Below are 11,462 nucleotides of genomic sequence, written 5' to 3'. Positions count from 1 at the left end.
CTGACTTTAATAAGTGTGAATGAAGAGTTCTTGAGTTAGAATATTCCATCAAATTCTTGCACACGGCACATGGACAGCACATGAAACCGTCCCTCTTATTTGACTCGGCCACACTTAAGAAATAGTGCACGCCATTAATGAACTCTTCGGAGCGCCGATCGGCATTATACATCCAATTACGTGTTACCATCTGCATTAAATATAACATATATATTATGAAAACCATGCACACATATACTTTCTCATCTTATTGCACAACATGTCTAAGATACATAGTTGATTAATTTAGGAAAGCTTGGCTACAACAAATACAATCGCAACTAGCACTAAAAAAACCAAAACTAAATTGCACTTAAGCAACATAATTAGTTCGCGTCCGATCCCAACTATAATAGAAAGATCATTCGCTTGATCAACATCATTAAAATAACAACGTGGATTTGAGCTAAAAATAATGCGAACATCACAAGCCAAAAACAACATAAAAAGACAAGAAAGACAAAAGTTAGTCACCTCCAAACACGAAGAGACGATGACGGAGTCGAAGAAGATCAACGATGGGCGTTGGAGATGAAGAACAAGCAAGAAGAAGCTCCAAGAACAACAATGGTGCTCTCGGTTTCAAATGGGCAGAGGGGAGGAGGGAGCTGGTCTATAAACCGGAACTTTAGCACCGGTTCAGGGAAAAAACCGGTGCTAAAGGGTCACCCTTTAGCACCGGTTTGTAACAAAAACCGGTGCTAAAGGGTTTGCCTCGGACCGTGGCTCTGGCCGGTGCTAAAGGGAACCCTTTAGCACCGGTTTGTAATACGAACCGGTGCTAAAGGGTCTCTGTCCCGACAGCACCTGTCAGTAGCCGTTGGGCAGGACCCTTTAGCACCGGTTCGTGTTACGAACCGGTGTTAAAGGGCTCTTTAACCCCGGGCCGCAAAATGGCCGAGGTTTTTGGCCATTTTGAGCATCGACCAATGCCTCATTCTGTAGTAGTGAATCTTGTTTATGCTAATCAGAACACTGCGCTGAATGAACATGAGTACACACATTATTTATTAACCTTTAGCATTCTGATGCGCTCTCTCTCTCTCTCTGTGTCATCCTCAAGTTACATCTGATCTTTATTATTTTTTGATCCTGTCACCAATATGCAGCAAGGCAGTGTATACGGTGTATATGTGCTAGTAGAAGACCTGTTTTCTTTTGCGTTACAATTTACTTATTATTTATCACTGATTATTCTCATTAAGAATTTATCATTAATATTTACAGAGATTTAATTTAATCGGTTTCAGTTGATCTGCCAAAAACTGTCTTAGCATTACCATACACTTATTCAAACCACCTACATTTCCAGCCTAATTTCACTGGCTCTACATTTTCCAGCCTAATTTCACTGGCTCTACATACGATCTGGTCACACTGCCACAGCCAGTATGTAAAATGAAATCTGGGAGCACTAGCTACTCGCAAAACATTTCTGGTCACAGGAAGATCTCATGCTAAAAAGAGACATCTTTTGCCAATTGTTCACAAGGTTTTTTTTTTCAAGACACATCTTTTGCTCAGATTGTTCAGAAGTCTGTTTTTTCATTGCCTTAATATCATAGACCACCTCAAGTACAAAGGGGAAATTAGAATGACTCGAACAACAGCTCAGGTATGACAATTTTGGCAGTCAGATCAGTTCTGTACATCTGCTCCAGCAGCAGAAGACCCCTTCGGCTGATGAACTCCCTTCTCTGTGGCTGATGAATTCCCTCCTCTCTGTTGATACAGAAGTAATTTTTGTCAGATACAACGAAGAGGGGTTGAGTTTGCCTTTTCAATGCACAGTAAATGGCCATTGTTGCCGGCGCCGAACTTACCATTTCTGACACTTTCTGTACTCAGTTAGCACGGGATAAATGTTCTCAAAGGCAGTATATATCTCTTCCCGCACCTTGGCTCCAGTGAGAACGATCTTGCCAGAGACAAAAATGAGGAGCACAATCTTGGGGTTTTTCATACGGTAAATCAGCCCAGGGAAGAGCTCCGGCTCATACTGCCAATATCAAGAAACCCAAAGGTTAACAGAGAACTATATGATGTTAAATTTTGAATGCAGAATGGAACTTCACTTTCACCATGACCTAAGGTGAGGTTTAGTTCAAAAACTGTAATACAAACAGTAATGTGATAAAAATAACAGGCATAACGGTAACGTTAATAAAATAATAGATCATTTGATATGTTTGTTTTTCATACGATAACGGAAATGGAAAGGGAGGGCGCATATGCAGCCATGCGCCTCACAACATGTGGAGGGGAGAAGAGCTGAAGCTGGCCACAAACGCGCAAGTAGCGATTCACACTCTTTTGGCAGGGGTAACAAATTCCTATAGGGCAGATTACGGCATGACCGAATTACGGATGGACTCTTTTGGCAGGGGTAATAAATTCCTACAAGGCGGTATGGGATCGGCATGACCGAATTACGGATGGGAAACAAACACAATCATACGTTATCCGTTATCGGTGTAATCGAATGACATTACAAATACATGAACCAAACAGCATCTAGAAGTAAATAAGATGTAGTCATTAATGTAGTGTATCAGTGTATGAGGATTGAGGAGCCATGACGCAAAAAACAGGAGTCAATTATTTGACAGACAAAACCTATCTTGATTTGACAGTAGCAATTAAAAGAGAAGCTTCAAAGTTCATATAAATCTGCCTCTTTTTTTGGTCTTATATATATTATGCAACTAACATGATGACAGGACAGTAGAAATCGAACCTCAGATAATGCAGATTGTGAAAGCGTGTCAACTTACATTAGAAAAGGCACCATGAGAAAAAGCAAGGCCCTCCAAACGAATTGGAAATTTCACATCACACGAGCCAACCATATTCTGGATCTTGAAATCCTGTTTGTCAGAACGAATAATCCATTGTGTCAAGGTGAGAAATCAGGAAGAAGACTATACTCTGAGATGAATCTGAGTAGCAGAGGCATTACCTTGAACTTGGCTGGGTATCCAAGCTTCTGGACAATTCGCGCATACTGCGCTAGGAAATAACAACAACAGGTAAGAATTGTTCTATAGCAAAATTCATCAAAAGGCTCAAAACAGGATCAATCAACAGTTTCTGCCTGCGCAATATATAGATAGGCCCCGCATTGCTAAGCATATGTAACAATGAAACAGTATCGGAAGTGGCTTTTACCTTCCTTGCAGCAAGCTTTGAATGTTCCTCGCTCTTTGCTCCAGTGCAAACCATCTTCCCAGAAGCAAAGACTAGCGCTGTTGTTTTTGGTTCCCTTATCCTCATGATGACTGCAGCAAAACGCTGTGAAAGAATACATGGCATTTTTTCAGATTCGAGTAACATGAGTTTGAGTAACATGAATTCTATGTTTTACATTTACAATGAACTGGAAATTTACAGCGGCAAAGAACTATACCTTTGGATTGTACTCTGCATTACGCGCCTGTAGGGCGATCATTTTCAGATCCAACTGGCAGTCTAAATTGACTGTTGAGACAATGTTCCTTGGACATCGAAGGAAGGATGGTGAGAACTCTATGTAAAAGTGGCCACATAGGCGTCACTAATCGTCTAAATTCCTTTTCTTCTTAAAATCAAATCCAAACAACTTAATCCCAGGATACGTTTACGAATTGTATCTTCATCCGATCCGCAAACCAATTGTTTCGTTGTCATTGTCACACCGTTTACAAGCACATTCCCTAAAACTTCCCTAAGTTGAGCCCGAATCAGACACGAATTTCCAAACTCGCAAATCGCGACCATCCCCAATAGACCAAAACCAGCAGATCAAACACCGGCGAGGCCCGTATGTATATAAACAGATTAAACCAAGAACCAGGAGCGATCGAACAGTCCAGATCGGTAAACTGCGACTCATCAGATTCAGGTGCCACCAAATAGTTTTTTTTTTATAAAAGCACCAGCAAGCCCATGATAAAACTGATCAAACCGCGCCTAGATCCGTAAAACACGTCCGATTCAGGAGCTACCGGCCCTACCGCACGCGTTCAGGTTTAGATCGCCCAAGGCACACAAGACAAGACTCACTGGAGGGCAGGGACGATGCCAGAGGGGTGCCTGGCGAGGTCCACCGGCCGCGCCGCGTCCACAACCGCTGCCGCGCCACCTCCTCCGGCACCCACCCCAATCGCGCCTCCGCTCATCCCCAGCGCGGCCATGGCCCGATCCGACCCCGATCGAAACCCCGAGCCCCGCAGTAGAGTGAGGATTTGCAGCGGGGAAAGGTTTCAAACGGGGCCGGTTATATATGGGAGGTTGAGGCGTTCGAGCGGCAGGGGGTTTGGGTGGTGGTCACGGCAGCGGCGGCGGATCGAGAGCGGCGGGTTAGGGTTTGGTTCGCGAGGTTGGAGAAGGATTTATACGCGCAAGCGAAGCCGGGTCTCTGGTTTATATAGACGAGGGGATGTTGTCGGAGTACGGGTCGAGAAAGCGGAACTAGTTTGGTTTTGACGGTGCGGCCGGGTTGCGTTTCGACCCGATAAGACTCTGGACGAGTAGAGATGGAGTTGGAGTAATGCAAACGCGGTGCGGCCGGATGCCGTTAAGCTGGACTGAACAGCTGGAGCACGCGGCGTCGCTCCTGTTCCTTGCGCATGTCAGCAAGGTCTAGGGTAATTAGTGTGGGTGAGTGACTTAAGCGCAGTTTCAACTTGGAAACTACTTCCTATTTTCCATACTCGCCACATTAATAAGAAGCTCGCGCGCGGTTAATGCACGCTCAAGCATGCGGAACTAGCCGCACGGGGTGTCTTCCTCCTTGCGCCCCCTTCCCCCGCCTTCTTTTCTGCACGTGTGGCATCTTCCGTTTGTCTTCTCCCTCTCTGGCGCCCCTTGTCCTCACCCCGCCACAGCCTGTCACCCAAATATGTCGTGCTAGGGTTTCGCTGAAGCTTTGTGGCACCCACGGCGGCCTCCTTCTTCCCCCTCCTGCCCATGGCCATGCGCCCTGACTTGGACTGGCTGCATCCGTCGCTACCAAGACCCTAAAGTCGCCCTCTCACCGTCCCCACCAACTGAGCTAGCCTGCCTCTCCCCAAAATCCCTTCTAAGTTTGTCGGAGAAGGAGACCTTATATCACCGAAACCCTAATGGTGGCGAACTCCTTGTCTCCGACGCTGGCGAACTCCTCACTGGAACCCTAGCAGTCATCTTCTTCTTCTTCGACTTTGGTGAGGGCACGGGCATGGTGGGGGATGAGTGCGAGCATCACGCGGGCTGCGGGCATGGCCATCAAGGGGGAGCTCTCCAGAGTTGATAGCCCATGTATATATTAATCTAAAAGGGAGGGACGGTGAAGACAGATGCCTTCTAAGAGAGAGGGGGAGAGAGAGGTGGGGCACGATGGGGCATGGGTGTGTAGTGCGTTAAACGCCCTCACGTCTAGCTTTAAGGCAATATCTAATGAAAAACTATATGGAGAAATCACTATACACACAACGCAAAAAACACCTCATCTTTGCTTCACGTATAATCTACTTCCTTGCCATCTGTCATCATTTTTCTCTCTCCACATCTCTATCGAGTTCGTGAGTAGCTAAATATATGTGAGAAGAAACCATAGCCATACAGTGTAGAAGAGGCATGGCAAGATGCATGCAATAAGAGGCGCAGCTGCGCAGGGTGGTGGCGGTACGGTGCACATTGTGCCAACAGCAGCCATGAGGTTGTGCGACACTAGCACGGGCCCAGTTTCAATCTCTGAGCGTTCACTAGATCCAAATCCAATGAAGGATTAACCAATTCTGCAACTTTCAATTTTTGGCAAAAAAAAAGTTTCCTGCAATATTCTTTTTTTGAAAAATTAATAAGTTACGTACAACTTATATTCACAACTTTGACAATACAACATTTTGCACATAAAGTTATGTTTCATAAATTTTTTCTAACTTTTCTTTCACTACCGGAGAGCCGGCCTTTGCTGTGTGTCCGCCCATTTGCCGTAAGCAACACACGGCAAAGGTCAAGTTTGTCGTGTGTCTAATCCACGCACACGGCAAACGCCAGGCACACGGTATATCTGTCCTTTGCCGTGTGTTGCACACGGCAAACACCAGGCACACGACGAACTTAAACTTTTGCCGTGAGCAACACACGGCAAAAACAGGGCACACGGCAAAAGCTAACCCACGCTAACACCCACCTCCAGCCGTCAATGTTTGCCGTGTGCAGCCGTTAGGCACACGGCAAAGCCTGGGTTTGCCGTGTGCTTGAGGCTGGCACACGGCAAACACAAACTTTGTCGTGTGGTAGGGGTGCGACACACGGCAAACAATTTGTCTTTTTTTTAGTTTTTGCTCTCCAAATTTTTTCTTCTCTACACATTCACCATTTGTAACTCCATACTCTAATTTCATAAAATTTGAAACATGTTTGCTATATTTTTGCAATTAACATTATTTATTTTCATTTTGTCGGTTGCGTTTAAATTTGAACTATGAGTCGGTGAAATAGTTGGAAAAAATATCGAAAAAATGATATTCTTGTTACCCAACCCTATCTGAGAACACACGTTCAAAACAGAAATGACTTTTGAATGCCGCGGTTAGGAGACACGACGCGAAACGTGCGTCGGTACTTTTCAAAAATTATAATAAATGTTATTTTATTCCATAAATTCTGAAACTTGTACATATGTCATGTTATCATACATAGAGGCCATAAAAAAGTTTGGGAAGATTTCGAACAAGTTGTCATGTATGATGTATAGAAACCATACAAAAGAAGTTCCACAGAGATAAGAGTGAAGAAGCATGAGTTGGAGTAGATTCGACTTTTATATTTGAGTTTGATTTTAAAACTTTTTCTATAGGCACTACACCATATAGGTTGTGTCGTGTCCAAGTTTGGGATTTTTCGGAATTGTTTACTATTTCTTAATTATTTTTAGCATTTTAATTGAAAATTTTAAAATTTCAATTTTTTAAATAACCTCGGATGGAAAAACTCTCTAAATAAACTTTGTAGATCTCAAAAAGTTATGAAACTTTGTAGTTGACAACTTTTTATTTTGGAATCATCTTGTTATGCAAAAACTACGTTTGAATTTCTCAATTTTGAAATTCAAATTTTGTAAACGACCTCGGATGGAGAAACTTCCTGAATGAAAATTGTAGATCATAAAAAGTTATGAAACTTTGTAGTTGATAACTTTTTAATTGGAAATCATTTAGAACCTCATATTACCAATTTACACATAATTTGATATAATATTTGAGGAAGCGACAAGTCATAGTGTGGTGCAGTGGTTAAGAGCAAAGAAACGCTTTCAATTTTTTTCGTTGAGGTTTGCCGTGTGCCCAACCCTGGCACACGGAAAACATTGAGACTTTGCCGTGTGTCTGCATGGTGACACACGGCAAACCCTGCCGTTAGACCGTCTCCCGCCGTTCGTTATCTTTTTTTGCCATGTGTCAAGATTGACTCACGGCAAAGTTTCGCCGTGTGTCCATAATTTGGCCGTGAGTAAAAGTAGGATTCACCGTGAAAGAGTTTGTCGTGTGTTCTTTGCCGTGAGCAACACACGGCAAAGCCTTCGCCGTGTGTAATTTGAACTTTGCCGTGTGCGCCAGACACATGGCAAACCTCTGCTATCCGGTAGTGTTTCTTGTAAAGTTACTAAGTAATACACGGAACTTTTATGTACAAAAATATATTCATAACTTTGATAGTATAATATTGTATACATAAATTGTGTTTTATAACTTTTGTGTTTTCAAGTTTTGGTACAAGTTATAAGTTAATTCATTCCTTTTGTGTGTAATAATTTTTCTGTTTTCTTTGTTTTGGTATAACTTCGTTCTTTTGTGTTTAATAACTTTTGTACATAAGTTGTGTTTCATACCTTTTGTGTTTCTAAGTTTTGGCATAAGTCATAAGTTACATGTTATATTTTACTACAAATAAATTGTTATTAGAATAAAAATTCTTCAAAAAATATTGTTTAGTTTTATTCACCTCATCACATAAAACACACCAGTACAAACAAAATTAAAAATGGATACATTGTTCATAAGTTATAGCATTTTAAAATAAATGTTTTGCTTTTTTAGGGTAACATTTGGGGACTAGGCTCTGCACACTAGTACATAAAAGCTCTACACTGGTAGTGGAGTATAATTTTTACAGACGATTTCAATAAAAAAACGCCTGTGAAAAGAAATCGGCGGGCCCAACTCAAGAACCGTCAATGGAAACACATTTTCACTAGCGGTAAAATGGTGCATTTCCAGTAGCGGTTCTCTTAAGTGAACCACCAATGAAAATATATTTGCACGGACGGTTTTTCTACCAAAATCTCCACTAGAAATCATGTATTTCTAAAAGTGGTTTTCTTAAGAAACCACCACTAAATCAGATTTCTAGTGGTGTTTTCTTAAGAAAACCTTCTGTAGAAATAATTTGAAATTGATTTTTTTCAAATGGCCTCATATAAAAAAATACCAAAAATGTAAGTTGTAGATCTCGAAAAGTTATTAAACTTTGTAATTGATAATTTTTTCATTTCAAATTATCTTGTCATCGAAAACTATATGTTTCAATTCATCAAATTTGAAATTTATTTTTTATAGAATGACCTCAAATGGAGAAACTACCAATATAAAAGTTGTAGTTCTTGAAAAGTTATGAAACTTTATAGTTGACAACTTTTTGTTTGAATTCAAATGTGTGTGTGTGTGTGTGTGTGTGTGTGTGTGTGTGTGTGTGTGTGTGTGTGTGTGTGTGTGTGTGTGTGTGTGTGTGTGTGTGTGTGTGTGTGTGTGTGTGTGTGTGTGTGTGTGTGTGTGTATATATATATATATATATATAGTTCAATAGCAACATATTTGCATGAGGTGTACAATAGATCATAGAGATGGTAATCTTGTTAACTGTATAGTTACTCGATCCATCTTCCTTGCAGTGACGGAGCCAAGATTTTTGTGGAGCTTAGGCAAGTTGCAACATAATATACTTGGACATGTTTGGCAGTGCTCTTCATGTCGAATGCTTTTTTTTTGGTGGAGATAAAGTCGTTTTGGAAAATGTTTAGCAAAAATAGCCGTAATGATAATTTTGTAATTTATGTTAGAATTGTGAGGTAGAACTTAAAGAAACCACATTTTCTGCGGCTTCAGCAGTCCCTCAATTTCCATCCCCAATAAAAAACCTATATTTTTAAGGAATTTGACTATTTTAGAACTCTAGCAGATCTCCATTCTCATCCCCAATAAGAAATGTTTTTCTCAACCCCTCAAAAATCATCGTTCAACCCCTCAAAGATGAGAGAAACCTCACTCCCCTGGTACTTGAGTTTTTTGGTGCGAGCTCCAACTATCGTGCTTTTGAGAGCACAAGGAGACCAGAGATGGAGGAAGAGGTGGTCGTCGTCGGTGTTGCCAGGCTCGTGGTGCTGGGGATGGAGATGGAGGAAGAGCTTCTTCGCATCATGCAATGCTAGATCCAAGAGCGGTGGTGGTGCCAGTATGCCGCTGGGTAGGGGAGGAGCTGGCCACAGGCGTCATTTTTCATATTTAATATAAATCAAAAGAAGAAGAAAATCAAGTACAAAAAAATCAAGGTAGCTACCAAATTACTCTCTCCATTCATTTATCGGAGTCATCTTACCAAAAAAATTCTCTAAGAATCAGAGTCATCTAAGCTAGGGATCACTATTTTCACCTTTTACAAGCACATGCGGCTCCTCTCACTAGTCTAATTAATTCAACCGTTTGCATATAGTTCCTTTCACTATTGTCTGCATGTAGTTTCTTTCACTGGACGAATTAATTTCTCCTTAGTCACTAGGCATGACCTTAAAATGACTTTGGTAAATGGATGGATGGAGTATATCTTTATCTTTATAGCCCTGCCAATGATCGACTCGGTCTAGAGAAAGGGGGTTGCTCGGTCTCACAGTGCAAAAAGATTAGGAGCAGGAAAGATATAATACTCCCTCCATTCAAAATTATAAGATGTTTGACTTTTTTATTTTGTGATTTGGTTTATTAATAAAAGTTCTTCAAAAATTACTTAAATTTGACTATATTTGCACAAACTTTTGAAGAAGACGAGTGGTCAAACTTAGTGTTAAAAAAGTCAAACATCTTATATTTGGAATGGATTGAGTAGAAAGGAATATGATGTTCTAGATGTAAAGATGACAGAGAGAAAGAAAAGGTGAGAGAGTCTTAATAATTTTTGAAGTAGATTTGGGTTCCTAATGCAAAACATCCAAATCTGACTGGGTACCTCCTAGTGGGCTTCTTTTTTTTTATCTGGGTCGAATCCTTGCAGTTGGGTCGACTTTGTTGTGGGATGGACCAAACCCATGCAAGCCTTTTTTTCCTTTTTCTTTTATTTTTCTCTTTTTCTATAAAAAAGAGGACTTGCAAAATTCACCAAAAATAATAGAAAATCAGAAAAACGCTAAACTAATTTTAGTTTCATAAAAATATGATCTGTCCTTGCATATGTTGCATGCATATAGGTTCAGAAAAAAATATGAATCTTGTTAGGTTGTGCTTTGTATATAGGTGTGTTAAATCATCCTTGCATATGTTGCATGCATATAGGTTCGACGATGACCAAGAACATGACAGAGATAGACCCGTAATATATGGAGGGTGTCCTCGTCGTTAGCGTTTCCAAAGCCTTCACTAACTCTTTTTTGTCTGGCCCTGTCCAAGGCAAGCCCCGATGCATAATCCCTACTTTTCAACACTCACTATGTTTGTTAGCGCTTAAGTTTTGAGGAGAAAGATTTACATCATCGGATGTAGATTTGGAGAAAAAATAAAACTTATTTTTATTAAAATATGGATTAGTCAATGGTACAACTAATTATTTAGTGAATCGGAATTTTGGGCAGATTATTGTCTAATAAAATCTTAACAAATGTATTTATGTAAATTCCTGACAACGGCTGTCATATGAAAAATCAAGAGAGATTTTCCGTCATAATCATTGATGGAAAGACCAACCCTAACACACGGATAAAAAAGTGATATGATGCGTCAAAAAGTTACATAGGTCCAGATTGAGTCAAAGAAACACATGGGTAGTATAAAAAAAGCTACAAAGTTATATATGATATATTTATATGTAAAATAATTATACGCTTTGTAATGGAAGGAAAAAATATATCAAGATGTATTTTAATTCGATACAAGTTCAATAGGCATTATTAGCAGCATAAGCTTATATTATGGATGTGAGGGTCATTATAAAATAAATTTTAAAAGTTGGTAGTAAATAAAAAAGCAAAAAAGAATCAAGTACAAAAAAATCAAGGTGGTTGCCAAATTATTTTTATTTAATTTAATATAAACTAAAAAGAAACAAAAAAATTGTCAGAAGTGGGATTTGAACCCACGCCCTCGTCGAGGACCAGAACTTGAGTCTGGCGCCTTAGACCACTCGGCCATCCTGAC

The 11,462-nt window shown here is 40.5% G+C and overlaps 1 protein-coding gene and 1 non-coding gene across 3 annotated transcripts; both read right to left on the bottom strand.

The window, feature by feature from the left end:
- On the bottom strand, nucleotides 1,521-4,381 carry LOC8064878 (TATA-binding protein 2). 2 transcript variants are annotated; one of them, XM_021451497.1, is made up of 7 exons: nucleotides 4,081-4,378; nucleotides 3,446-3,533; nucleotides 3,208-3,330; nucleotides 2,999-3,043; nucleotides 2,814-2,906; nucleotides 1,863-2,038; nucleotides 1,521-1,761 (listed from the first exon to the last, which is right to left on the bottom strand). In XM_021451497.1, coding segments are annotated over exons 1-7 (657 nt in total). In that variant the 5' UTR covers nucleotides 4,212-4,378; the 3' UTR covers nucleotides 1,521-1,760. The 2 variants fall into 2 exon arrangements, with proteins under 2 accessions (XP_021307172.1, XP_002464584.2); XM_002464539.2 differs by lacking the exon at nucleotides 1,521-1,761 and having other exon boundaries at nucleotides 1,859-2,038; nucleotides 4,081-4,381.
- TRNAL-CAA lies at nucleotides 11,380-11,462 on the bottom strand. Its single transcript has one exon. It is a non-coding gene; the product is annotated as a tRNA-Leu (tRNA).

This window comes from Sorghum bicolor, chromosome 1 (assembly GCF_000003195.3).
Source record: "Sorghum bicolor cultivar BTx623 chromosome 1, Sorghum_bicolor_NCBIv3, whole genome shotgun sequence".
Classification (NCBI taxonomy): domain Eukaryota; kingdom Viridiplantae; phylum Streptophyta; class Magnoliopsida; order Poales; family Poaceae; genus Sorghum; species Sorghum bicolor.
This window is presented reverse-complemented; position numbering and strand designations above follow the sequence as displayed.